Source organism: Syngnathoides biaculeatus, chromosome 17 (assembly GCF_019802595.1).
Source record: "Syngnathoides biaculeatus isolate LvHL_M chromosome 17, ASM1980259v1, whole genome shotgun sequence".
Classification (NCBI taxonomy): domain Eukaryota; kingdom Metazoa; phylum Chordata; class Actinopteri; order Syngnathiformes; family Syngnathidae; genus Syngnathoides; species Syngnathoides biaculeatus.
Genome location: NC_084656.1, coordinates 20,123,944 through 20,148,373, shown reverse-complemented (window position 1 = coordinate 20,148,373; position 24,430 = coordinate 20,123,944). Strand labels below are relative to the sequence as shown.

General features: G+C 42.8%; 2 protein-coding genes across 4 annotated transcripts in view; one reads left to right on the top strand and one right to left on the bottom strand.

Annotated features, from left to right (window-relative positions):
- Window positions 1-35: 35 nt before the first annotated feature.
- LOC133490635 (synaptic vesicle glycoprotein 2C-like) lies at window positions 36-24,009 on the bottom strand. The gene is made up of 12 exons (XM_061800940.1): window positions 22,214-24,009; window positions 19,223-19,403; window positions 18,424-18,575; window positions 12,576-12,709; window positions 11,445-11,534; window positions 11,256-11,366; window positions 10,312-10,400; window positions 9,207-9,371; window positions 8,121-8,254; window positions 5,864-6,067; window positions 5,515-5,674; window positions 36-4,201 (listed from the first exon to the last, which is right to left on the bottom strand). Exons 1-12 carry the CDS (start codon window positions 22,791-22,793, stop codon window positions 4,018-4,020), a joined length of 2,184 nt encoding a protein of 727 aa, XP_061656924.1. The 5' UTR covers window positions 22,794-24,009; the 3' UTR covers window positions 36-4,017.
- The window catches only part of LOC133490627 (ceramide transfer protein-like), a 45,330-nt gene continuing 33,443 nt past the window's right edge, over window positions 12,544-24,430 (top strand). For all 3 annotated transcript variants that reach the window (XR_009792255.1, XM_061800929.1, XM_061800930.1), the window contains exon 1: window positions 12,544-12,680. The gene's annotated coding sequence lies outside the window, so the exon portion shown is untranslated. The remainder of the gene's footprint in view (window positions 12,681-24,430) is intronic.

Genomic DNA, 24,430 nt, shown 5'->3' with positions numbered 1-24,430 from the left:
CAAACAAATAGGTGAAAAGTCACATTAATGGTTTTGAAATTATATATCTGGTGGCCTTATGTTTTTTGGACACAAAAACAAGACAATTAAGCACTGACATATTGAACCCGTCAGTTGTGAAATTCAGACGATAGCACCACCTGCTGGTGTGTGCAGGTTAAAAAGGACAAAAAGAACTGCGTTGAGTTCAAATGAGACATTTTATGAAGACAGCAGAGTGATCCACCTTTGCACCACGTACACATTTTTTCTTATCAAAATAAGTCATCCGGGCGCAACAGCGACACGGCGGCACGTCGACAACAAAGAAGGATCGATACATATTTTTTTGTTGTTGTTGTGACAAACATGCAAGGTTTGGCATTTGAAAACCGTGGAGCGAAATATCGGTGAACGACACATCGGGAAAATGACGTCGCGAGAGTGGTTTGGACGGCAAGGCATTGGGAAATGTCACATCGTAAAAAAAAAAAAAAAAAAGGATGGTTTGACAATTTCATTTTCATTGGATTTCACATTGAGGGATTTAAAAGCAGTGCAGTAAAAGAAATATTATTAAAACAATAAGCTACATTTTGAAAAATGACATTTTCCCCGTTCAACTCGGTGTAATTTTAGAAGTAGAAGAATGTGTCACGTCATTTATCCAAGCTGCTTATCCTCACAAGGGTTGCATGAAAAGCTGGAGCCTATCACGGCTCGATTTGGGCAAAAGGCGCACTACAGCCTGAATTGGTCGCCAGGCAGTCGCAGGGTAGATATCGACAACGTCGCTGAGCGGGAATCGATCCCACACTGCCTCCACCGAACCACCATCAGTGACTTTTTAGAAGAATGTGTTTTATGCTAAAATATTATTAATATTGTCATGAAATTTGCCAGTGTCGTCTAATGTGAGTAGACAAAAAGTTTCACAAACCGATTTCCAAGCGACCATTTTAAGGGTGAGACTTTGAGACTTTCCTTTCATCCATTTTCTTTTGCCGCTTATCCTCACGAGGTTCGGAGGGAGTGCCGGAGCCTATCCCAGCTGTCAACGGGCACGAGGCGGGCGGCGTACACCTGGAACTGGTCGCCAGCCAATCGCAGGGCACATCGAGACAAAGAGCCGCACTCACAATCACACCTAGATTTAAATTTAGAGTGTCCAATTATTGTTGCATATTTTTGGGATGTCGGAGAAAACCCACGCAGGCACGGGGAGAACCTGCAAACTCCGCACAGGCGGGGCCGGGATCGAACCCGGGTCCTCAGAACTGTGAGGCCAACGCTTTACCAGCTTGTCTGGATGTGCCCTCCGATTGGCTGGCAACCGGTTCAGGGTGTACCCCGCCTCCTGCCCGTTGACAGCTGGGATAGGCTCCGGCGCTCCCCGTGACCCTCATGAGGATAAGCGTCAAAGAAAATGGATATTAAACAGGTCCGTGGCGGAAAAAGTTTGGGGCGCTCAGCACTGACACAGTATCGATGATGTCTTCAATTCATCGAGCTCCGACTTGACTTTCATCGCATTACAGTCGACGAGAAAAAATAAACTATCGTTCAAATATATGGCATTATGAAATGGGAGACTTTCCACGCACAAAATTCTCATTTTTTTTGGGGGGGGGGGGGCAATGTATGTAGGAAGCTGGACATCGATATGTTCAAGCAACTGAGAAGAGACAACAGAGCAGCAAAAGCTCCCGGCGACGTTCGGGAAGCGAGAGAAAAACCGAGAGGCACCAGATTGGGCAGAAAGGCCCGTGGAGTTTTTGTTTTATAAGGAGGAGAACACGAGGAAAGGGACGCGAAGAGCGACGGGGGTCTTTGAACGCGACGCACGGTGAGGACGAGCACACGTATGGGAGTAAAATTGTGCCACCAGGATTTGAATTTTGAAATGTAAAGTGATCACATTTTCAATCGTTTTATTTTCAGTGTTAACAATTCAACTGGCCACAATTCGCTGTCGAAAATTCACCGTCCGTGCCACACCAGGTGGGGTTACTTCAGGTCAGAAACTAGCACCCAGCCAATCACGGTTAGGCTTTCTTAGTATGTGATGTCACGTGACTGAGAAAGCTTAACTGCGATTGGCCGGGTGTTCGGTCCCTGACCTGAATTAACCCCGCCCGGTGGCACAGGCAGTGAATTTTTCGACAGCGAATTGTCGCAACTATTGAAAATGTGATCACGTTACATTTCAAATTAAAATCCCGTTTTCTGTGGCATCTCAAATTCAAATTCTGGTATTTTCATACACACGGCTGTGCAAAAAAAAAAGCTTTTAATGTGAACTTGCTTTTCGGCCACCCGAAAAAGCTTCACGGGTCACCTCGGAATGTCGACGGCGTGTGATCGAGGACACGGATCAAGGGGAGAAAATCAAGCGTTACGCAGCTGCGGCGTTTTACGACAACAACATCTGATGGGAAATGCTAGATTTCAGATTAACACGCAAAATTTTGCCATTATTATGCAGAATTTTGCTGTTAAAATGCAAATATTTACAGGAAAATTGCAGCTTGTGCAATGAAAAGGCAAGATTTGGCTGCTAAAATTTGGTGTTATGAAACAAAAATGCTTACTTTTTCAAAGCTACGGAGCCCCTAAAGGGACATTGCAAGAAAAAAATTAAAAACTGGTTACTCATTGTAATGAGTAACTTACTAGTTCTTACTTACTTACGAGTAAGTTATTCATTTTAACTCAGGAGTAAGTTACTCATTACAATGAGAGTGTTGAAAAACGGCTACCCATGGGTCGCAGCTTATTTACCTGCTCGTGGTAGCTTCCTGCGTTCAGGTATTCGTAGCTTATTTATCTGCTAGCGGTAGCTTCCTGAATAAGGAATTAGGGTCTTTTATACATACACACATGCAATGGACTAGTTACTCATTACAATGAGAAACGTACTCACTAAAATGAGTAAGTATCTCATTACAATGAGAAAGTTTCTCATTACAATGAGAAACTTACCCGTTACGATGAGAAAGTTTCTCATTACAATGAGAAACCAGTTTTTTTTTTCAATGTCCCTTTAGGGGCTCCGTACAAAACAGATGCTAGCTTTTTTTTTTTTTTTTTTTAAATGAAAACACTAGATTAAGCCAGAGAAATGCTATATTTTGCTAGCAAAAGATTTTGCAACAAAATGGATCTCTTCAAATGCAAAATATTCCCACAGAGATGCTAGATTTGATAACAAAACGATACATTTCGCAATGAAAACGTTGAAACATTATCTTTGTATGTAGAAAATGTCTGACAATCCTTTTTGGGAAAAATATAGATTGTAAAAAATAAACAAAATAAATAAATAAAAATATTTAGAAAAATCGTGTCACGGTTCAATGCAAAGCAAAAGCTCTACAAATTTTCTGTTTGTTCTTCTTTCAAAAAAAAAAAGCACCAAAAATTAATGTATTTTTTTCTCATTGAAGGAAAAATAAACAAAAGAGTTGCGGATGCTTGCTTTTAATTTGACGGTGGCAGTATGGAAAGCAGTGAATAAATAAATGTACATTTAAGGAAATAAATAATCGTCATTGGTCACTGGAAAGCATGTATCTCCAATATTTTTTTTTTTGAAAAGGAAAAAAACAAATAAAATTGAGCGATAGCTGCTTTTCATTGGACCAAAATGTACAAATAAATACAAAAGTAAAAGCGCTTTTGTGAGGCCTGCCAATCTACCCGTGAGCGGCTTGTGTTTTTGGTGCAACCGGAGTGAAATGCTCCGTTTACGTAAAGCTACGGCTCCCCGCGAGGGTCAAAAAGCAGCGTTAGCATAATTAACTCGAGCCAATAAATATATATTGTGTTTTGATGTGAAAACTCCAGTATTTTCAGGACTTTTGACCGTGCTAAAAATATCAAATAATGTGACGGCGAGAGTCCGAGTCTAGCTTTACGTTAGCGACGTCAATATTCCAAAAGAAATGTTTCCCTTGTTATGCGCAGCGAATGAACAGTGGCACAGGTGCAGGTAAACAAACAAACAAACAAACAAAAACAAACGCGGCTGGCGGGCGTTTACATGAGGACGTTGGCGCGCGTGTCGGGCAGCCGCAGGCCCACCAAGCCGCCGCAGACGAGCACGCACGACGCCAGCAGGATGGGGATGGCCTTGGTGATGCCCACCAGGGAGCCGAAGATCAGGTTGCCCAGCACGGCCGCCAGCTTGCAGAGGGCGTTGCAGAAGCCGAAGCCGGTGCCTCTGCGCGAGACCGAAAAAAAAGTCGAAAGCCATATTTTAGAAAAGTTATAAAAAAAGGGAATATTTTCTCATTTAAAAAAAATATATACTTTTTTTTCATGGATAAGATGTCCTCTATTGTCAAGGAATAAATGTCAAATTGGATGAGACTTTTGTTTCAAATCCTGTTTTTGAAGAAATTAATTTTTTTATTTTAGATATATTCGATGGAAGAGTTCAGGTTAGAAAATTTTCGAAAGAAAATGTCACAATTTGTAAGATGAATAGTCACATTTTTGAAGGGATGTTCAATTTATTCATTTTTAAAGATAAAATTTATACTTTGTTTATTTTGAGTTTGTAATGTAAAAATTTGGCTTTTAATCTACAAAAAAATTAAATACAAATCAAAATGATATATTTTTCTAATTATATGTAAATTAACATTTATATTTAAATTCAAAACATTTTGAGACCACATGATACAACTTTTTTCATTATATGTAAATTAAAATTCATCTTTAAATTAAAAACATTTTGACATCAAATTTTTTTCCTAAATGAAAAAAAAAACCCACAAAAATTCAACATATTTTATAAAGTATGTTTTTCATGGAACAAAAATCATACTTCAATGGGACGCATTTTTGGAGAAAGGCACATTTTTCAAGTCATATTTTACATACACATTTGATAAAAATGTTTTTTTCTATGAATACTTTTTGTCTGACTTTGGTACCTCAAAAGTATTTTTTTTAGGGATAAAGTATGAGATCAAAGAAAAATTGACCAAGTTAACAGCATTTTTTGGGACTAAAAATTCATTTTAGATGATGAATTATGTATAATATATTAAATCATAAATCATCATTATTGTCATAAATTAATTCATTATTATACACACATATGTGTATATATATTTAGGAAAAAGGTGAACAGTTAAGGGAAAAAAGCAATTTTAAAAAATGAACTTTAACTTGGCATAAACACTAATATAGCATTTGCATTGTTCAATAATACCGTAAATCCCGGCAGACAAAGAGTCTAATAATAATAATAATAATAATAATAATAATAACAATAATAATAAGCCTCGGTACACAAAAAGTTTAACGCTAGCGCGGTGGTGCTAACGCGGCGGTGCTAACGGGGCGGTGCTAACGCTAACTAGCTGGGCGGCTGTGAAAAAAGTCGCGGCTTGTAGGCCGGGAATTACGGTACCGTAAAAATGTGTTTGTACAGTAATCAAGATGCTAATGGTCGTTCGGCCTTGGAGGTCGGCGCCGTTCTACCCCGGAGCGCTTGCGGAACCTCAAGGCACTGAGAACCCTCACCTCCTGTCGGTGGGGTACAGCTCAGTGGTGACCACATCCAGAGAGTTCCAGGCGGAGATGCTGAGGCCGTTGTACAGGCAAAGCATGAAGATCATCATGGACTCGCTGGTGCCGAACCACAGGAAGAAGCAGCTGATGCCCGACAGCACCATGGAGCCACCTAGAGGGCATATGGGTGGGGGACAGACGGTCACAAACGTGGTACTCATCCATATGAGGAAGTGGTATGATGTGCGTCCACTCGGGGTCGCCATACTCAGGTTCAACTGTAGTATCTGCGACTCAAGCGCGAGTGACGTGGGCGGCAGCGAATGACACCGGTGCTCGTTTTCGAGTCGCTACGTCGTACCCAACATGCTGAGGCGGCCGATTTTGTCCATGAGGAGGGCCGAGACGATGTTGCCGGGCAGGACGGCCAGCGTTCCCAGGAAGTTGACGAAGTAGACCCAGTAGGCGCTGTAGTCGTCGTCGAAGGTCATCTGGCACCCCGTCTTGTTGTGGTGGAAGGAGCTGTTGACCACCCGCGAGTTGGTCAGCTTGGCGTCGTCAATATCTGCAAGATTATTATTATTGTTTTAAATTTAGAAACACAGAGTACTTCGTTGTCAAAAAAAAAAGTTGAGTTACATTTTTTTCAAGATAAAAAGTCTTAAGTAGGATTTTTTTTTTAAAATACGGCTGACTTTTTAAAAAATATTTTATTTTCAAAATAATTAAATATATTTTTGATCAAATGTTTAATATAAAAAGTTAAACTTTGTAAATTGTTGTTTTTGAACAAATTATTATTTCAGATAAAAAGTATTTTTAGTTTGATGAAACATGTCCCCCCCAAAAAAAAATTTCATGACAAAAAGTATTTTTTTTTATACTGTCATCATGAATTCTTGTAGGAAAATATTTTGATTAAAAAATGGTTTCAAGGAATCAAGCCTCATTTATTTCAATACTGCAGTCGTCAAAAATATAATATTACAGGATGTCAGTTGGAAAAAAAATAGGAAAAAAGATCAATCTTTGTCAATAAATGCTCATAATAATAATACATAATATAAAAAGTCTGATGTTTTGTAGATCATTGTTTTTGAACAAATTATCATTTGAGATGAAAAGTATTTTTAGTTTGATGAAACATGTCCCAATTTTTTTTTTCATGACAAAAAGTATTTTTTTATACTGTCATGAATTCTCAGGGAAAAATATTTTGATTAAAAAATGTTTAAGGAATCAAGCCTTATTTATTTCAATACTGCAGTCGTGAAAAATATATTACAGGATGTCAGTTGAAAATTAATTAGGAAAAAAAGATCAATCTTTGGCAATAAAATCTCATATTTTTAGATAAAAAGGTGCCATTTTTGGATAAAGTCAAATATTTTTTCTTTCAAAGTAAACAGCTTTTTTTAAATCAAATGTTTAATATAAAAAGTTTGACTTTTTGTACATTGCTGTTTTCGAACAAATGATGATTTGAGATAAAGTATTTCTAGTTTGATGAAACATGTCCCTGATTTTTTTTTTTCATGACAAGAAGTATTTTCTTTATACTATCGTCATGAATTCTTGGGGATAAATATTTTGATAAAAAAGAAGTTTTCAAGGAATCAAGCCTTATTTATTTCAATACTGCAATCGTCAAAAATATAATATTACAGGACGTCAGTTGAAAATTAATTAGGAAAAAAAAAGATCAATCTTTGTCGATAAAAGCACAAAATTTTGGGGATTTAAAAAGCCAGAATGTTTAGATAAAAAGGTTCTATTTTTGGATAAAGTCAAATATTTTTTCTTTCGAAGTGAGCAGCATTTTTTTTAAATCAAATGTTTAATATAATGTCTAATGTTTTATAGATTGTTTTTGAACAAATTATCATTTGAGATAAAAAGTATTTTTAGTTTGACGAAACATGTCCCTATTTTTTTTTCATGACAAAAATTATTTTATTTTACTGTCATCATGAACTCTCAGGGAAAAATATTTTGATTAAAAAAATGTTTTCAAGGAATCAAGCCTTATTTATTTCAATACTGCAGTCGTGAAAAATATAATATAACAGGATGTCAGGTGAAAATTAATTAGGAAAAAAAGATCAATTTTTGTCAATAATAGCTCATATTTTGGGGTATTTAAAAAGCCATAACGTTTAGATAAAAAGGTCCTATTTTCTGATTTAAAAAAAAAAAAAAAAAATACAAATTTTTTTCAAAGACTGAAGTTCATAAAAATTTCAAAGGTAGGAAGTTCAAAAGTTGAAAACTTGAACCTGCAGCAAAAATTCGTCCCTAATAATGAATTTCCCCACACAGCTGTTCTCTTTTCCTCCCTCACATGCTTGGCACATTGCTCGGGGCTGTCAAAAAAAAAAAAAAAGTAAACAAACATCATTTCCCATGGTGCATTGCCAGCATCTCGCACGCCTCTGCCGTTTTCGTGTTCAGCACTTTTCCCCGAGTGCTGCAGGGGAAATCATTCGAAGGCCCAGACTCCCACAAGGTCTGATTCAGCTCCGGTTTCCCCCCCTCACCGCCTTCGCTTTCCTCTCCTTTTATCTCACGCTTCTGAATGCGAAGGGTTTGAACGAGCGGTACCCGGGCCGAGGACGTACCCGTGTTATAAAAGAAGGAGTCGACGAAGGTGCAGTTTTGAAAGGAGGAGCCCACGGAGGAGACGTCCTCAAAGTAGCAGTGGAGGAAGGAGGAGTTGACGAAGGAGACCGCCTTGAACTTCATGCTGATAAACCTGCGCGGAGGAGAAAGGCGTGAACGGTCACTCATCTTCCCTTGAAGGGGGCAAAAAAAAAAAAGCATATCATGACAATATTTCAAACAAATAAGTCGTAAAGGTGGCACGGTGGAGCAGCTGTAAAGTGTGAGGATAAGCGGCGAAGAAAACGGATGGATGAATAAGTCGTAAACCCGTGCAATGCGATTGGCTGCCGACCGGTTCAGGGTGTGCCCTGTGCTCCTGCCCGTCAACAGCCGGGAAAAGGCTCCGGCACTCTTGCGACCCTCGTGAGGATAAGCGGCTAAGAAAATGGATGGATGGAAGTCGTAAACCCCAAGGACGGAGCTCGGCTGTGTACTGTATAAAGAAACAACACGAGTGTTTGAAACTGTGCCGAAAAAAAAAAAATGTTTACAATTGCTTTCACGCGTCATTACGGCACGGTGGAGCAGCTGGAAAGCGTTGCCCTCACAGTTCTGAGGACCCAGGTTCGATCCCGTCCCCGCTTGTGCGGATTTTGCATATTCTCCCCGTGCCTGCGTGGGTTTTTTCTCCGGGCTTTCCGGTTTCCTCCCGCATCCCAAAAATATGCAACATTAATTGGAGCCTCTAAATTGCCTATAGGTGTGATTGTGAGTGCAGCAGTTTGTCCCCATGTGCCCTGCGATTGGCTGGCGACCAGTTCAGGGTGTGCCCAGCCTCCTGCCCGTTGACAGCTGGGATAGGGTCCAGCACTGCCCGCGACCCTCGTGAGGATAAGCGGCGAAGAAATGCATCTGTATCATTTTATTTTTTTGTGTAAGTCACAACCAGGAATAGGAAGTGTCGAGGGGGCGAGACCTGAAGATAAGCCTTTTCATATCCTGGCAGAAGGGGAGATAACAGAGGCGACAAATAGTGCAAAGGAGGCCACCCGATATGCGAGTTTGAACGCCGACGAACCCAAACAGGAGTCGGTTTTGGTTACCTGTCGTTGAGGAAGACGCCGTTTCTGTGGATCTGGTTCTCCAGCGTGAAGTTGAAGGTGAAGTCTTCGATACGTTCGTTGGTGTGGATCTTCACCCGGGAGGCGTACTCGTCGGCCTGCAGGTGCTTGATCACGTCGGGGAACCAAACGGACAGACCGTAGTACCTGCAGTTGAGGGACGGAGGAGTGACAACCACCGGGCGTGGTTCTCAACAGCGTCCGAGAGCCGTAACCTGCCATATTTATCGACGCCATTCATGTATCCAACAAACTGAACCAGTCACTCCTCCCGACCTTGGCTCTTGGCCGATTAAAAGTTCTGATGTGATTGTGATTCATCAAATAAATCTGACATGCATAAATGTAGGGATGGGAAAGAAAAAAAAGAATAACTGCTAAATCGACGAAAATTCTGCCTCGGAGGTACGCTGGGATGGAAAGAAAAAGAAATAAAGTTACATCCGGAACCAATATCTTTGCCTTCGGAGGTCATGTTTCACACTGGCGTTTATTGCAGACGCACAACGTGTTTCGCCAATACATTTATTTATCATTATTATTATTATTATTTTTTTTTTTACCAAAAACTACAAAGGAGGAATTGTAAGTGATGTTTAAGATGCTATTAGACGTATAAATACTATGTGATGAGTTAGCTGAATGGTAGTTCGTCTTTTTTTTTTTTTTTACCTGAAATCTTAATCTTTGTTCCGCTAATGCTAGTCACGCAGCGCGCTAGCGATCGCCATGCTAATGCTAATCCCGCCTCGAATTTTGCTGTCTCAAATACTGTAAACTAAATTTATTCCATACACGCAGGACCAACTTTTGTAGTTTCGGGATTTTAAAGGAATAGTATTGGAGCAGAGGTTACCAGAAAAGAAGAAGAACATTTTACTTACTGTAATTAGTGTAACAAAGTATTTGTAATGCGTGACACTACAAAGCTGATTAGTGCAGGCAGTGCAAGTCAGGGAGAGATGATGGGTAAGTATTAAATTTGAAGATATTAATTTCCATTAAATAGGTCATGTATGTTTAGAGTTGTAGGGTCCTTGGAAACATTTCCAGCTCGCCCCAAAGAACCCCGACTCAAAAGACTGACCCGAAGGAGAGCGTAAACCAAACCGCTGCCAATTTCACGGTGTTGTCTTTCACTGGGTAGTCGAAGCATCTCATGAAAGTTGACCAGATCTGTTGGGGAGAGAGAGAGAAAAAAATATTAATATATCACGTTGATAAGCAACCATAAAACAGGGCATTCACTCAACTCCAATGTTCGTATTAAGTATTACTAGTAACTATTTCTGCTCGATACATGCTCTGGGGTTTGTAGTTATATTTGAGTGCAGTAGATGTCATTTCTAATGTGCATTTTCAATTGTTACCAACTCAAATGACCACAGACTTTCAATTATATCTGTTGACATGTCTTTTAATGCTTTTTAAAATTGTTTACTTCTGTTTTATGTGTGCGCGCTAATGTGGCTTTCTTTAGTGGACGGTCAGTGGAAGTAAAGTGATCATGTCACTTGAAAGAAGATGGAAATACTGTAATGATCAAAAAAAAAAAAAAAAAAAACATCTTGGCATAGACTTGAAATCGGTCTCTTGGTGGATTTTGTACGGGTTCTGGGAAACCCTAACTTGAATTTAGAGCAATCGCATCATAATTTAGCGTAGTAACGTATCACGCCGTAGTATTTCACATCATCACAATCATTGTTACGTATCACATGGCGTCGTAAATAGGTCACACCTAATTGCATCACATCATAACATATCAAATTGTAGCCTAATTTTACAAATCACATTTTGCCGTATCAGATGGTAATTATTGAACCGTAAAGTGATGTACCATATTACATATTTTTACAACTTGGAGCCATTAATAAAGTCTTTCTCGTTTGCCACATCCACTTTCCCGCAAATGATGATCACCGTATACCAACGCCGCTTTTGAGCTAGGACGGGCACTTTTCCCATTGTAGACATTAAAAATCATACAGTGTAGAACAGGCTACTCTCGTCTTAAAACCCGAAACTGACCCCTCGGAGCTCTGTCTTGACCTTCGTGAGAACCTTCAGCACCGGGTTGGCAGACGCGCTCTGCATCTCCACCAGCTCGTCCATCAGTTTGGGTATCTTAATCCGATTGACCTGCAGGCAGAGACGCTTGTACACCTGTCGGCTGCTTGCTGAAGCCATGATTGGGCGCCGTAAGGCACGTAAACTCACGGTGAAGACTCTCTCAGGCTCTCCGCGGGCTCGCATATTGGTGTCGTGGATGTGCTTCAGAACCATCCAGGCCTCGTCGTGTTTGCCCATCTAGATGACAGATGTAAGAACCGCGGTCATGCTGATGCGAACTGTAATTTCATCGTACGTCACCGCCATTTTGAATGTGGCAAAGGGATGCCATGGGTGAAGATGCCTGATTCATTTGATGCTTGGAAATGTAGAAACAGCTTTACTCAAAAGCCAGTTGTCATGGGATAAAGACAAATTAATAACTTTTGGCTTGCACTGAGTCATGATAAAACCATTTTGCAGATAGAATTTGCGGACAGTGCTAAGTCGAAAGGCAAACCTCTCAATTTACTAGTTGATCTACGTTCCTACCCTCACCTATGGGGACGAACTCTGGGTCGTGACTGAAAGAACAAGATCCCGGTTACAAGCGGATACAAGAATGAGTTTCCTCCGCAGGGTGTCCGGACTCTCCCTAAGAGATAGGGTGAGAAGCTCGGTCATCCAGGAGTGGCTCAATGTCGAGCTGTTGCTCCTCCGCATTGAGAGAAGCCAAATGAGGTGGCTGGGGCATGTGATTCGGATTTTTCTCCCTGGTGAGGTGTTCTGGGCATGTCCCACCGGAAAGAGACCCTGACGACGACCCAGGATGCCTCCCTGGTGAGGTGTTCCGGGAATGTCCCAAGGGACGACCCAGGACATGCCGGAGAGACTACGTCTCTCGGCTGAGTTAGGAACACCTCGGGATCCCTCCGGAAGAGCTAGAAAAACTGGCCGGTGAAAGGGAAATCTGGGTATACCTCCTGAAGCTACTACCCCTGCGACTGGAGAGAAGGGATGGATAGATGGATTAATTCGCAGACAAATGTATAATACGGTATTGTGAATTCAGGTCATAAAAAGTTCTCCCAAACGCCACAGCTACAATACATGATACTGATATTATAAAGTACCCATAGATTAAATATCACTGTTTCACCAGAGTAACTAGCAGGAGATTCAGGACAAAGCTAGGCTATGTGTAAATGTTTGCAGGTCTGTACTTGCCCCATAAAATATGTCATCTCATTTTTAGGGGGCGGTCCAACAGACGCAACTCCCGTGAGTGCGATTTCTCACCTGTAAGAAGAAGCGGGGGCTCTCGGGCATGAAGGTGAGCGCCACCACTGCTGAGACGCAAGGGAGCGCGCACACCACCACGAACACCCGCCAGCTGTGGAACTGGTAGGCGGAGCCCATGCTGAAACTCCATCCTGCACGCAGGAAGTAGCAAAGCATGCATAATGTGTACTTTAGGATCAGCAAACAATTTGATTACTTTAAAAAACGAACAAAAAAGCAGTAAGTTAGCTTAAACTCGCTATATTTTGGTAGTTGTTGTACACGTAGGTGGTTTAGAAAATGTACGCACTGTAATTACGTCACTTGAGAATAGACCAAAATGGATTGCAGCAGGAAATTGCCAATTTATCCTATGGCAAAGTATTATCATATCATATGAAGTATCCTATCACAATGTGACATATTGCACATTGCAATGGAATGTACACTGGACCACCACATTTTTGTGGTCTGGCTTTTGAAAACGTACCTACTGTACGTGCAGATGGTTTCTATGCATCGCGATTGAATCGTAATGCGCTGCGTCGTATAGCAACGTGTCATTATCACAAGGCGACATACCATATTGCATTGCAACCATTAAGTATCGTATTGCAGACGCTCATATCGGAACGTATCACAATGTACTGCATCTCATCCTATTGTATTGCAACATATCCCAATCCATCATATCACAAACCATCATAAAAAATATACTGTAATTTCCGGCCTACAGAGTCCACTGGATTATAAACCTCACACAGTACATTTGTAAAGGAAATACCAATTGGTACATACATAAGCCGCACCGGTGTAAAAGCCGCAAGTGCCCACATTGAAACCAGCATTGATGCATGAGATTTTTACAAAAAAAGACGGTACACAGAAAGGGTTTTCAAAGTTTTAATAGCTTAGTTTATCTTAAAATGGCAACAACATTGTAGCATGAACAGGGCTGGTTGTAAAACAAAACAAAACAAAACAAAAAAAAACAGCCACCATAGCAACACGGTAACACACCACTAACAGACCTGGTTTAAAAAAAAAAACATACCTAAATGACTGAGACGCGGCAATAACCCAGCAGAAAAACACTAGCGTGGTGCTAATGCTAGCGCGGCACTAACAGGGGCGATTAAAAAAAAATATATATTTACCGGTAAAAATCACTGAGAGACAGCAGCAACATGCTAGCACAGTGCAAACGCTAGCGCAGCGCTAACAGGGCCGGTTAAAAAAAAAAAAACATATCGGTAAAAATCACTGAGACTCGGCAGTAACACGGCAGCAACACGCTAGCGCAGTGCTAACAGGGCCGGTTAAAAGACAAACATACTGATAAAAGTCACTTCCTCGGCACATATATTCCACTGGGTCTCACTCTTACCTTTTCCGCTCGAGTGCCCTCTTGTAGCCGTTAGAAAAAATGCACAAATTAGCCGCATCACTGCATAAGCCGCAGGGTTGAAACCGTGTGAAAAAAGTCGTGGCTTATAGGCCGGAAATTACGGTAACTGGTTTGATTATGAAAATAATATAGTGCTCAACGATTTCGGCAAGGTCCTTGCGTCAAGACGCAATCAATTAACGATCGATTCTTTTACACCGTCGAGGCTCTTTACCAGCAATTAAAACCATAACCGTTGGTAAATAAAGCGTCTGGGCGGTAAATCAGGATTGTGGACGTCCGCGGTCACGGTATGTTAGGTTTCGAGGACGTGAGCGCGTTTTTGCCGTCCTGGGGTCCCACGTGACTTTCCTTCTGCTCGGTCCGGTTAAAAAAAAAAAACTCATTAGGAGGATTCCAGCTATAATGGACTGTCGGCGATGGCTGACTGGTTGCGATACTCAACGTGATTTATGCAGCTACTCTACAGTAAGTGAAAACGCCGTCGATGCTCGCACAGTTCTACAAACGGAGAGGAGAGAATGTAGACTGCTACAAACACATATTTGAGACTGGACACAGCGGCAGATTTTACATTTTACTTTTTCGGGCATAATAAAAAAAGACACCACACACACACTGCACCGGGCTTTACTCACCACCAGTCTGTGTAAAGGGCACTGCGGCGAAACCCATTACCCATAAACCCCTGTGTTTTGCAGCAAAAAGAAAAAAAAAAAGTGAAACCGCCGTCTAATCAATTGACCTCGATTATGATCCACTCGTAACACCTCGTGTCACATAAATGCGTCTCGTCGGGCACGTCTTATGATATGTAAAAAAAGACGGATGGGGCTTCGCTACCTACTCCGTGATAGATGTTTGGGGTGTGTTCACGGAGCAAGAACAGATGAAACCAAGCCATATCCCATTTGTATACGTCTAGAAAATGAAATATCGTAATTTCCGGCCTATAAAACACAACTTTTTCACACGCTTTCAACCCTGCGGATTATGCGGCTAATCTGTGCATTTTTGTCTAACGTCTGCAAGGGGGCACTTGAGCAGAAAAGGTAAGAGTGAGACTGGTGGAATATATGTGCCGAGGAAGTGACTTTTACCAGTCCGGTCCTACTAGCGCTGCGCTAGTGTGTAACTGCTGTGTCTCAGTGATTTTTACCGCTCTTTTTTTTGTTGTTTGTTTTTAACCGGCCCTGTTGGCGTTACCGCGGTGGTTCTAGTGTTAGCATTAGCATGGTGGCGCTAGTGTTAAACTCTGTGTGCCGTCTTTCTTTGTAAATATCTCGTGTTTGAATGTGGGTTTCAGTGTGGGCACGTCCGACTTTTACACAGCTGCAGTGTATGTATGTACCAAATGGTATTTCCTTTACGAATGTAGTAGGTGAGGCTCATAACCAGGTGCGCTCTGTCGGCTGGAAATTATGGTAGTAGGACCCAGACCTCTAGTTACCAATGTTTAGAAGATGTCTTTGGAATTTTGTTAGCTTTTAGCTGTCGCTGCCACTTGCTTATTTCCGTCTTCTGAATGTGATGTATGAAAGTAACGTGATTTTAGTTCTGGGGGGAATTACCAAAATTTCCGGCATACTGAGAGCACCTGGTTACAAGCCTCACCGAGTACATTTGTAAAGGAAGTACCATTTGGTACATACTTACCCTGCAGCTGGGTAAATGCCACAAGTCCCCACATTGAAACCCACATTCAAACATGAAATATTTTGAAAGAAAGACGATACACAGAAAGAGTTTTAACGGTAGTGCTAATGCTACCGCTAACACTCACGCTAACGCTAATGGTAACAGGCCCCGTTAAAATAAAACTTACCGGTAAATATCACTGAGCACAGCAACACGCTAGCACAACGCTAACAGGGCCGGTAAAATTCACTTCCTCGGCACATATATTCCACCGGTCTCATTCTTAAAAAAAAATTGCACAAATTAGCCGCACCACCGCATAAACCGGAGGGTTGAAAGTGTGTGAAAAAAAGTCATGGCTTGTAGGCCCGAAATTACGGTAAAATGTATTTACTCTTTGTGTTCGTGTGAGTTAGGAAGAGTGAAAATCTTTAGATAATTCATCCTCCTTACAAAAAAGTATACAAACTCGTGAGTTTTTGACCATATAAATGACAAAAGTGTGTTGTTGCGGTGAAAATGTTTGAAACCTGAAACCACAAACACCCGTGCGGGCATAGCTTCAGTCTTTAATCCGCAGCCAACGCACGTTTCGCCCGCTCATAATCTTTATTGTCACCTTTCTCGATAAGTTTAGTTTTGTCCCGGAAGCGGCTTCTATTTCTTCAAGTGCGTGGCTTACGACTTCCCAGATAAGTGCTCCGCCCGGTCGAGGCACTTCATCAACGCGGCCCGTTATATATCGAACGCCTTCCAGCTTTCCATTAAAGCGGCTAAGCTGGTTGTTTCTCTCTCTCTCTCTCTGACTGCCGGCCCTGCATCCCTTCTTCTTTCCATTATCCCCCACGGAGGGTTCATAAATCAAGCGTGCGCCACGCACTTCCTTCAAACAGCCCGACAGAGTCGGCGCGTTAGTATCCCGGGCACCGTAACCCACCTGCCACCCAAAAAAAATGCAATGAAAATCCGAACAGCACGCTTTTGTGAATAGCTCCGCTGTTCTCCGAGTGGGAAAAATGATCCTCGCAAAACTTCAAAATCTGAGATTTTGCTTAGAATTTTTTTGGGGTGATCAAATTATCCGATTAACCGTTTTAGACCTAAATTTTACCCCGTACACCGGTCTTCCCGGAACTGGTAGTACCACACACTGGCTTTTAACTCTTATCCTTTCCCCCCCATTCCTCATTGTTTTTCTCTCCGACCGCCGCCCTCTATCAGTTCACCTTTCCATTATCCGTCACAAAGGGTTCGTAAATCAAGTGCTCCTTGCCAACCTGGCCTCGGCTCTTGGCCTCCTAATCATTTTTGCCCCTCCGCGCCGGATCGCAGTTCATCCGCAGCCATGTTATGAGGTTACGCCTGTTTTTTTGGTATTTTTTTTTAATCATATCCACAAGCAAAAATACTATACGACTTCACCAAAGACAAACCGACTAATCAATTGATCGAAAAATGATCATTATTATCTCTGTGAGGGCCGATGTTCTCTTGACACGACGCTACTCTTATCAGCTCGCACGAGTTGTAATGCGAGAGACATTCTGTCGATTCATAAGCGAGGGTCCAGGAAATCAATCGGGAAAGTCTCCCTCGAGACAAACGGCCGTGACAACCTTTCGCCGAAAAGGACACTACTGGGAAGGTTTATTTTTGGATCTGGCGATGTTTTTCACCATGTGCCTTGGTTTCGCCCGAATGGTTCTCGACGGCACAAATATGCTTTTATTAATATTTTTCATTGCCTCGAGACAGAAATTTTTGTGTCAGGGAAGTTTTGTAGTCGAGCTAGCTGAGTTAGTCAATTTTTTTACGGCAGTCTCCTCTTGAGCAGGTAAAATGCATACTCTATTGGGTTTATTTCTAGGCCCAGCTGTTCTGTTTGTAACGCCGACGGCCGTGAAACGAGGATGACGAACTTTATCGGGCTTTCGCAAAAAATGCAACTGCCGTCAGTTTGCAAAATGAGTCCGCCGCCTGCTTGCGTGCGCGCCCGAGGGTCTTCGGCAGAGCGGCGCATATTCGCAAACGATCTCACATGTTGCCTTTTATCGGCGTCGCTGCGGTAGGGCGCGTCGCACACGCTTCGTTTCTGTTTGCAGCAATGCGACAGCGGCGGCAAAAAAAAAACCTGCCTTTCTACGTCGTTTTTCACCTTAAATAACTTCTCTCCGTCTTCTGTTTACGGTCTGTATCTGGGTCATTACTTTTCTCACGACAGATTCAATCCATTCCATATTCAAAAAATGTTCAGCCCATTTGGGACATGCTCAGAAGTATTTTCACATTTAATAGCTCGCAGATTTTAAGAATCCTATACTTACACATATACTTTTCTCAATAAAGAGACATTAAACATATTTACCGCGTCCTTCCACATTTATCAACCAATTCCAACTTCAAAAATGTTCATTCATGACATTTTGGGAACTATTTTTCATATTGTATTAATTCCATATTTACACACAAAAAATCCCAAGTAAAGACACACTTCCTATATTCACTGCCTCCTTCCATATTTCTCAAATTATAATTTAAACTTCAAATATTCATCTCAGTTCACGATATTGCTCTATAGTAGCAACTGTAGGCCTTACATGGTCACCATTTTTGGAGCCAATCACCAATCATTGAGTTTAAAAAAGAAAAGAATAACCAATCACCGATCCGATGCAATCCCATGCAATTTTTCCCAGAAATTGAATTCCTGATTTACCGCTAATTTAAAAACTCTGAAAGGCTGGCGAGATTCTGACCTAATTAGAAAGCAGCTGTATTATCATAGAGCCCGGATTAATATTTCCGTCGTTAGCCACTCACCGTAGTGCGGGATGATGGCCCACGCCATGGCCGAGGCGTAGATGCCGCCGATCATCCAGAACATGCAGAGCCAGCTCAGGTGCTCGCCACGTTTCTCCCTGGCCAACACCTCGGCGAAGTATGAGAACACGATGGGGACGGCGCCGCCGATCCTGCGGATGGTCAGTCACGTTAATCGTTAAAAATTTTTTACATATGAGGATCACAGAAGACTCATGTCAACAACCACAGAATTGGTCCACCTCTTTAATCGAGATCACAACCCCTTCAGGAAAAACAATCGAAACATTACCCGTTTAGCCTATTGCTATCTGGATATACATTGTAGGATAGCCTTCTCTAGACCTCCTAAAGTCACACCCCTGCCGGTCCCTGTCCTGGCTTTGTCTGTCCCCGATCCGGCACGCACCTGGCGCAATCAGCGGACGTGTATACCTGTGCCTCGTCTCAAGCAATCACGTCTGATACATATCGGACCACACGTACAGTCAGATCGTTGGCCTATGCCTCGTTCCCGCAATTTCCTGATCCTGTTCTTGCGCCCTCGCGTACCGACGGACCTGCCTCTTACGCCTACCGATTCCGTTACTGCTGCTTCCGCGGACTGCCTTTTGGGTTCTCGACATCGGACCGAATAAAGACGCTTCCCAAACTGAATTGTGCATTTGGGGTTCAACCCCCGTGTTCTGGTCGTGACACCCGAGCCTTGCAACTCCTTCAACACCCTGACAAGAGTCCGTTATTCTCTACCTCTGGTACCATGCAACGTTAACGTTCGCTTCCACGATGACAGACTCACCCGAATCCCGACAGCATCCGGCAGAAGAGGAAGGTGCTGTAGCCTTGCACAAAGGAGGAGAGGAAGGCGAAAAAGCCGTTAGCCGACAAGGATATCAGCAGGCACTGTTTACGGCCCAGCTTGTCCGACAGGCCGCCCCAAAAAAAGGCTCCGAACATCATTCCCAAGTACACGATGCTGCCTGGAGAAAGCAAGGAAATGGACAAAATTTAGAGTCTGCATGGAAATTTGTCATTTTCACTAGCTTTGCGATGTGAATCCCCCCCAAAGACTTGTTTCTTTAGCCTCTTTCACACAGAGATCCTGCAAAATTGGCACCTTGGAGCCATAACCGAATTCTCCACTTATCCCTGACCTAATTTCTGGCTCTTACATCAGATTTCTTCTGCCCCGCCACTTCCTCTCTCTTTGCGCACTCGCGGCTGACAACGAGGCACTCTAAAGCGGCCATGGCAGAGTACTATCCAAAAAAGAAGCCGCAGTTTCGGTGTATAGCCTGCGCAAGCCAAGTAACTGCATGTCGGTGGTAACATATGATGTATCTAAAGGCGTGGAAGTTCTTATGTAGTGGTGGGGGAAAGGGGTGCATGCCGTAATCCAAAGTAAAATGATGAGAAACAATTAAACGCTATATTTACGGAATTGAGAACTACTTAGAGCTCAGTCTTTGCACGTTTTCCAAATGATCTTCAAAGAGGTTTAGAAACAAATCTCTGACTTCACCTGTCAGGGTGTATATCGAATTTTTGTGGATCCACTCCAGATATAACCCAAAAAACACCAGACTACTTGGTTCCATTTTCAAACTCTGGTCTAGATCAGACATCAAGTTGGGACCAGCTTGTTGAAGAGAAAACTAATTAAAACAACTAATTTACATTTAGCCTAATAGTGAGTTATATTTTTAATAATTTGATCCTATGCTGGTTTGTCAAAATATTTCTTTGTGAAATTGGTTTACTACAGGAAGTCGTGGTCAGTTCTTTTCCCGTCCACAAGACAGGGCAGCATCGGCGGGGTAGTTGTCAGACCAGTAAATAATGTCGTCGCTCAACGTGCTAATAAAAATGCTAATGTCTCGAGTAGGTAGGGGTGACGCCACCTCTTTTTTTCCCCCTCTCAGCTTCTCTTTTGCGCCGTGTTTGCGGCGATGGGAGAGATACGGTAAAAGTAAAACGCCCTTATCGAGGCGCGCAGACACCACGCCGAGAGCCAGCCATTCATTACCCGGCGACAGCTGCTCACTCGCCACCGCGGAGGAGGCCGTAAGAGAGAAACGGGGCCAACCGGCCGACCGAGCGGGACGTCGAAACCAAACAAATAAAAAACAAATATCAAGGCAGAAGCGCTGCAAAAACGGGGAAAAACGTGTGACGGAACAAACAGTGCGGGATGAACACGCGGACCCAAGACGGTCTATCTGGAAGCATCGGCTCATTTGTTTTATGGCCGAGCTCGTGCTGAGTTAGGATGTGTAATAAAGGGGGGAGGACGTGAGGGTGGTGGGCGTTGTGTGCCAGGATTCTTCCCGAGATTGCGTTTTGTCAGTTCCTGTGGGGGTTCAAGCAGAGGTCAGACCCTTAAAACATGCTACATCTCACCAGATATTGTCGCAAACTAGAACTTATCCATACAACCGGATCAAACGCTGATATTATCGCTGTCCGGAATGAAACATTTATTGTCCAATTATTTTAAAATGTTATCTTTCTGTACTGGTGGTGATGGTCTAGTCCATTGGTTCTCAATCATTACTGAGCCAAGGCACCCATTTTTCGTCAGACCACATCTGAATTTAGTCACAATAGATTTTCTCAATCTGGAAGCAAAAAGGATATTAACCATTTTGCATATAAATAAATGATAAAAATTTACCTGCGGGAAATCAAAACTACATAAAAAGCATTTTAAATAAATCATAGATGTTTGCGCGATACACGGTACTCGGAAATAGCAGAAGACCGCATTCAACGGAACGACGCGCAACTTTTTTTTTCCTCGGGGGATGAATATTATTTTAATTCCACGCATGCTGATTTGTACTTTTTCCTTTTCAAGCCGAACTCCCCATCGACGCCTTTTTGCGCGATGTTCTCGCTCGCCGGCACGTCGCGTCTCGGCGAAGAGGAGCGTGATTGACAGGCGGGTTTTAGCAAGGGGGATGAATGAAACGCTAATTACACCTGCCGGGCTGTGATCCGTGATTGCTGTTCATGTCCTCTGTTCTTTGATTAAAAACCTTTCCGTTGTAGAAGGTTCTACTTGGGTTATTCGGCGGTCTTTTCAAAGAGCAGTCATTAGTGGCTCCCTTTTGAACGAATCGACTCCAGAGGCCACTATCGATCGCTTCGATTTGGTTTCCCTCCAAGCGCACACGCACGGTTTATTTTTGTTGCGAGCCGGTCGGCGATATATATTGTGACTCATTCTTTTGTTCTCACCCACTCGTCTCCCATTGCGAGATGACTCACGCGTGGATGAATAGCACACCGTCGTTCCATTCTCTCGATGTATATAAATATAAATAAACAACCGCCATATGCGTAAAATGCATTTGAACTTATTAAAACTCAATTTCAAAACACGGCACTTGTATAGAAGATAATGTCCGTATTGCATTGTCAGCAGGACAAATACATACATGTAAAATTTAGGAGGCGGGGTCTTTTGGGGTGATGTGAGATGTCGGCAAGTCTGCGTGTAAGTGTCTGGGTGTTAGCTGTGGCCGACAGCAGCTAATTTTTTTGTACATTTCTCACCCTACTTACATCTATAAAGTTCATCAGCGACTTTAGCTCTCATTTCCCACATCCAAGGGCATTACAGTTAATTGAAATGTCATCCATAAATTCCAGACACCCCCAAAAAACATTTTCTATGAAAATAGCACCAAATAAAATATAATAACTGAGAACATAAAGAAATAAACTGGTTTTCTGAAGTGTAATGACCAGGAACTACAATATTGCGGCCAAACGTTACATTCCTTACCGAGCCACCCGGCGCCGGAATTGGGCACGCACATGTCCGTCTCGGCGGAGGGCAGGACGAATCCCACCACGAAGACCTCCACGCCGTCTGACATGAGCGCCAGGCCCAGCACGAAGAAGAGCTGCCACTGGAACCTCCCGTGGCCGCACTCCTGCATGATGAGCTCGTACTGCTGCGCCAGCTCCTCCTCGTCGGCCTGCCGCTCGTTCTCCAGATCCTTGCGGCTCTTCAGACTGTCGTCCGCCGGCAGGCCCGGGGGCGTCTGCGGTTTCCCCTCCTGATAGGCGGGGACGCCTTGGTATTCGCCCTCGTAGATCTCGTCTTCGTCGTCGTGGCCCTCCGTGGCGTCGCTGGATGCCCCGTCCTCGTCGTAGCGCCCGTCCGCCTGCCCGTAGGAATCGAAGTCGTTCTCCTCCCCCTCGTCGTCGTGGAATCGGTTGTAACTGCGGTGCGCCGAGTATTCGTCCGAGGCGCGGTCCACCGCCTTGCTGAAGTTCTTGCCGGCTTGCCTCTTGGCTTCCTTGGCGATGTCTCTGGCGCCTTTGACCAGGGAAGTCCTGTTGTCGTGCGTTTCATTCATCTTGACGCCGACAAAGCCGAGCACTGAGTCTCTGTAAGGAGCCTGTTGCGGCAGTTTCCGCGGATGGAGCTGCCCGGGACGCAGTCGGAGTAGTTTATGAGGTCAAGCGAGCAACAGTCGGCTGCCGGGATAATAATTAAGTGTTGAGGTCGAACCCCATGGAGCTGGGAAAGGAGGCCGTCGAAATTGGAAAACTCCTCAGCGGTGGAAGAGCTCAGCGGACGAGGCCATCAGCCTGCAGGAAGACAAGGAGAAAGAAAGCACTTCATTAAAAGTTAGCTGATGAATTACTGACTGCAGAACAGACTGAAAGTATTTTTAGGGTCCTCTTGAATCTGCTTAGTTTATCAATTACTTTTTTGAGGGGTGCAAACCATGAGTAATTGACTCATTTCTAACTCCGACTCCTCCTTCCTACCTCCTTTTAAATCAAGATGTGTCATTTTAACAAACTTCCTTGACACCAATTTGTACTTTCAGCGCCTTTGGTGAGGCAAATAGGTGGAGATTCACTTATTAAAAACCTGCAATGCTTGAAAAAACACAAAGGTCTCAAGAACTCATGCTTAAAGAGACAGGAAGTCTGCCGTTCTGGTTCAAAGTGGATGTCATATTGATTATTAAAAAATCAACACAGAATTCTATCACTGGTTGTTAGAAAGTTTTTTTAAATAAGAAGCCGCATCATTCTACTAGCTCGACCTGTTGGAAGTATAAATAGTTAAATTAGTTTTTCATTTCATTTTCAGGCAAAGTTATTTTTACGGTACTTGTTTTAATAAATCTTGCCAAGCCATATTTTCATGTTATATCGTGAGCCTTTTTTTTTTTCAAGGAGGTCATATAATCCTCATTCCATTACTTTTTGATGTATTTTAAAAACCGTTTTTTAAATTTTTTTTCAATGCTATTTGTATCTAAAAACTACAAAATATTAACCGGTAGACTGATGGCTGATTTTTGGCATTGGAAATCTGGATGAAACCCTAAAAACACAAAAGTATATATATATTTTTTTTACTTGTTTCTGATGTTGAGGTTTTCTACCACCTCAAACCGACTGATGCTACGTCAAACTGTGTGCTCGCGTCAAGTCGTCCGCCGTACAAAAGCTTCTTCCTCGCTGCTCGCAGCTTGAATTCTCATCCTCTTCAGAAAGTGCGCACAACAAAATCGCTTCTGTTCTGTGTCAAAGCTAATTATTTTTGGTTTGGCGATTCCCATCCAGGAACACGTCGGCCCGTGAGAGCGAAGGCCCTCGGGGCTCTTTCCGTGGCCGCCGCCGCCGCCGCACCGGCCCGCTCTTGCCAAAGATCTGTCAGCGCATCAGCTTCTCGTCGCCTGTGCCGCAAAGCCCTTGAGCATCTCTGTTAGTGGCAGGTCGAAAACCACGCAGACATGTGCAAAGTCGTCGTTTGAGGAGTGGACACTTGAGATTTTCTCTCCGTCTACAATAATAGGACATGGTTTGTGCCCAAATGAGATCAGTTTTTGTCTATGGTGCATCGCTATAGCTCCTTTCACACTGTCCGTCAAGACCTTCTTTTCCCATATTTTTATTGTTTTTGTGCAATTACAGTTAGGGCGGTACAGAAGTCTCTGAGTTTTGAGTGCATGGACACGGATAGCAAGCACAC

Coding starts and splice junctions, on each gene's coding strand:
- LOC133490635 (XM_061800940.1), bottom strand. CDS start 22,793: ATGAATGAAACGCACGACAACAGGACTTCCCTGGTCAAAGGCGCCAGA. Junction 11,367..11,444: donor AGCCTGAGAGAGTCTTCACC/GTGAGTTTACGT, acceptor CTCTGCCTGCAG/GTCAATCGGATTAAGATACC. Junction 5,675..5,863: donor CGGCCGCCTCAGCATGTTGG/GTACGACGTAGC, acceptor TATGCCCTCTAG/GTGGCTCCATGGTGCTGTCG.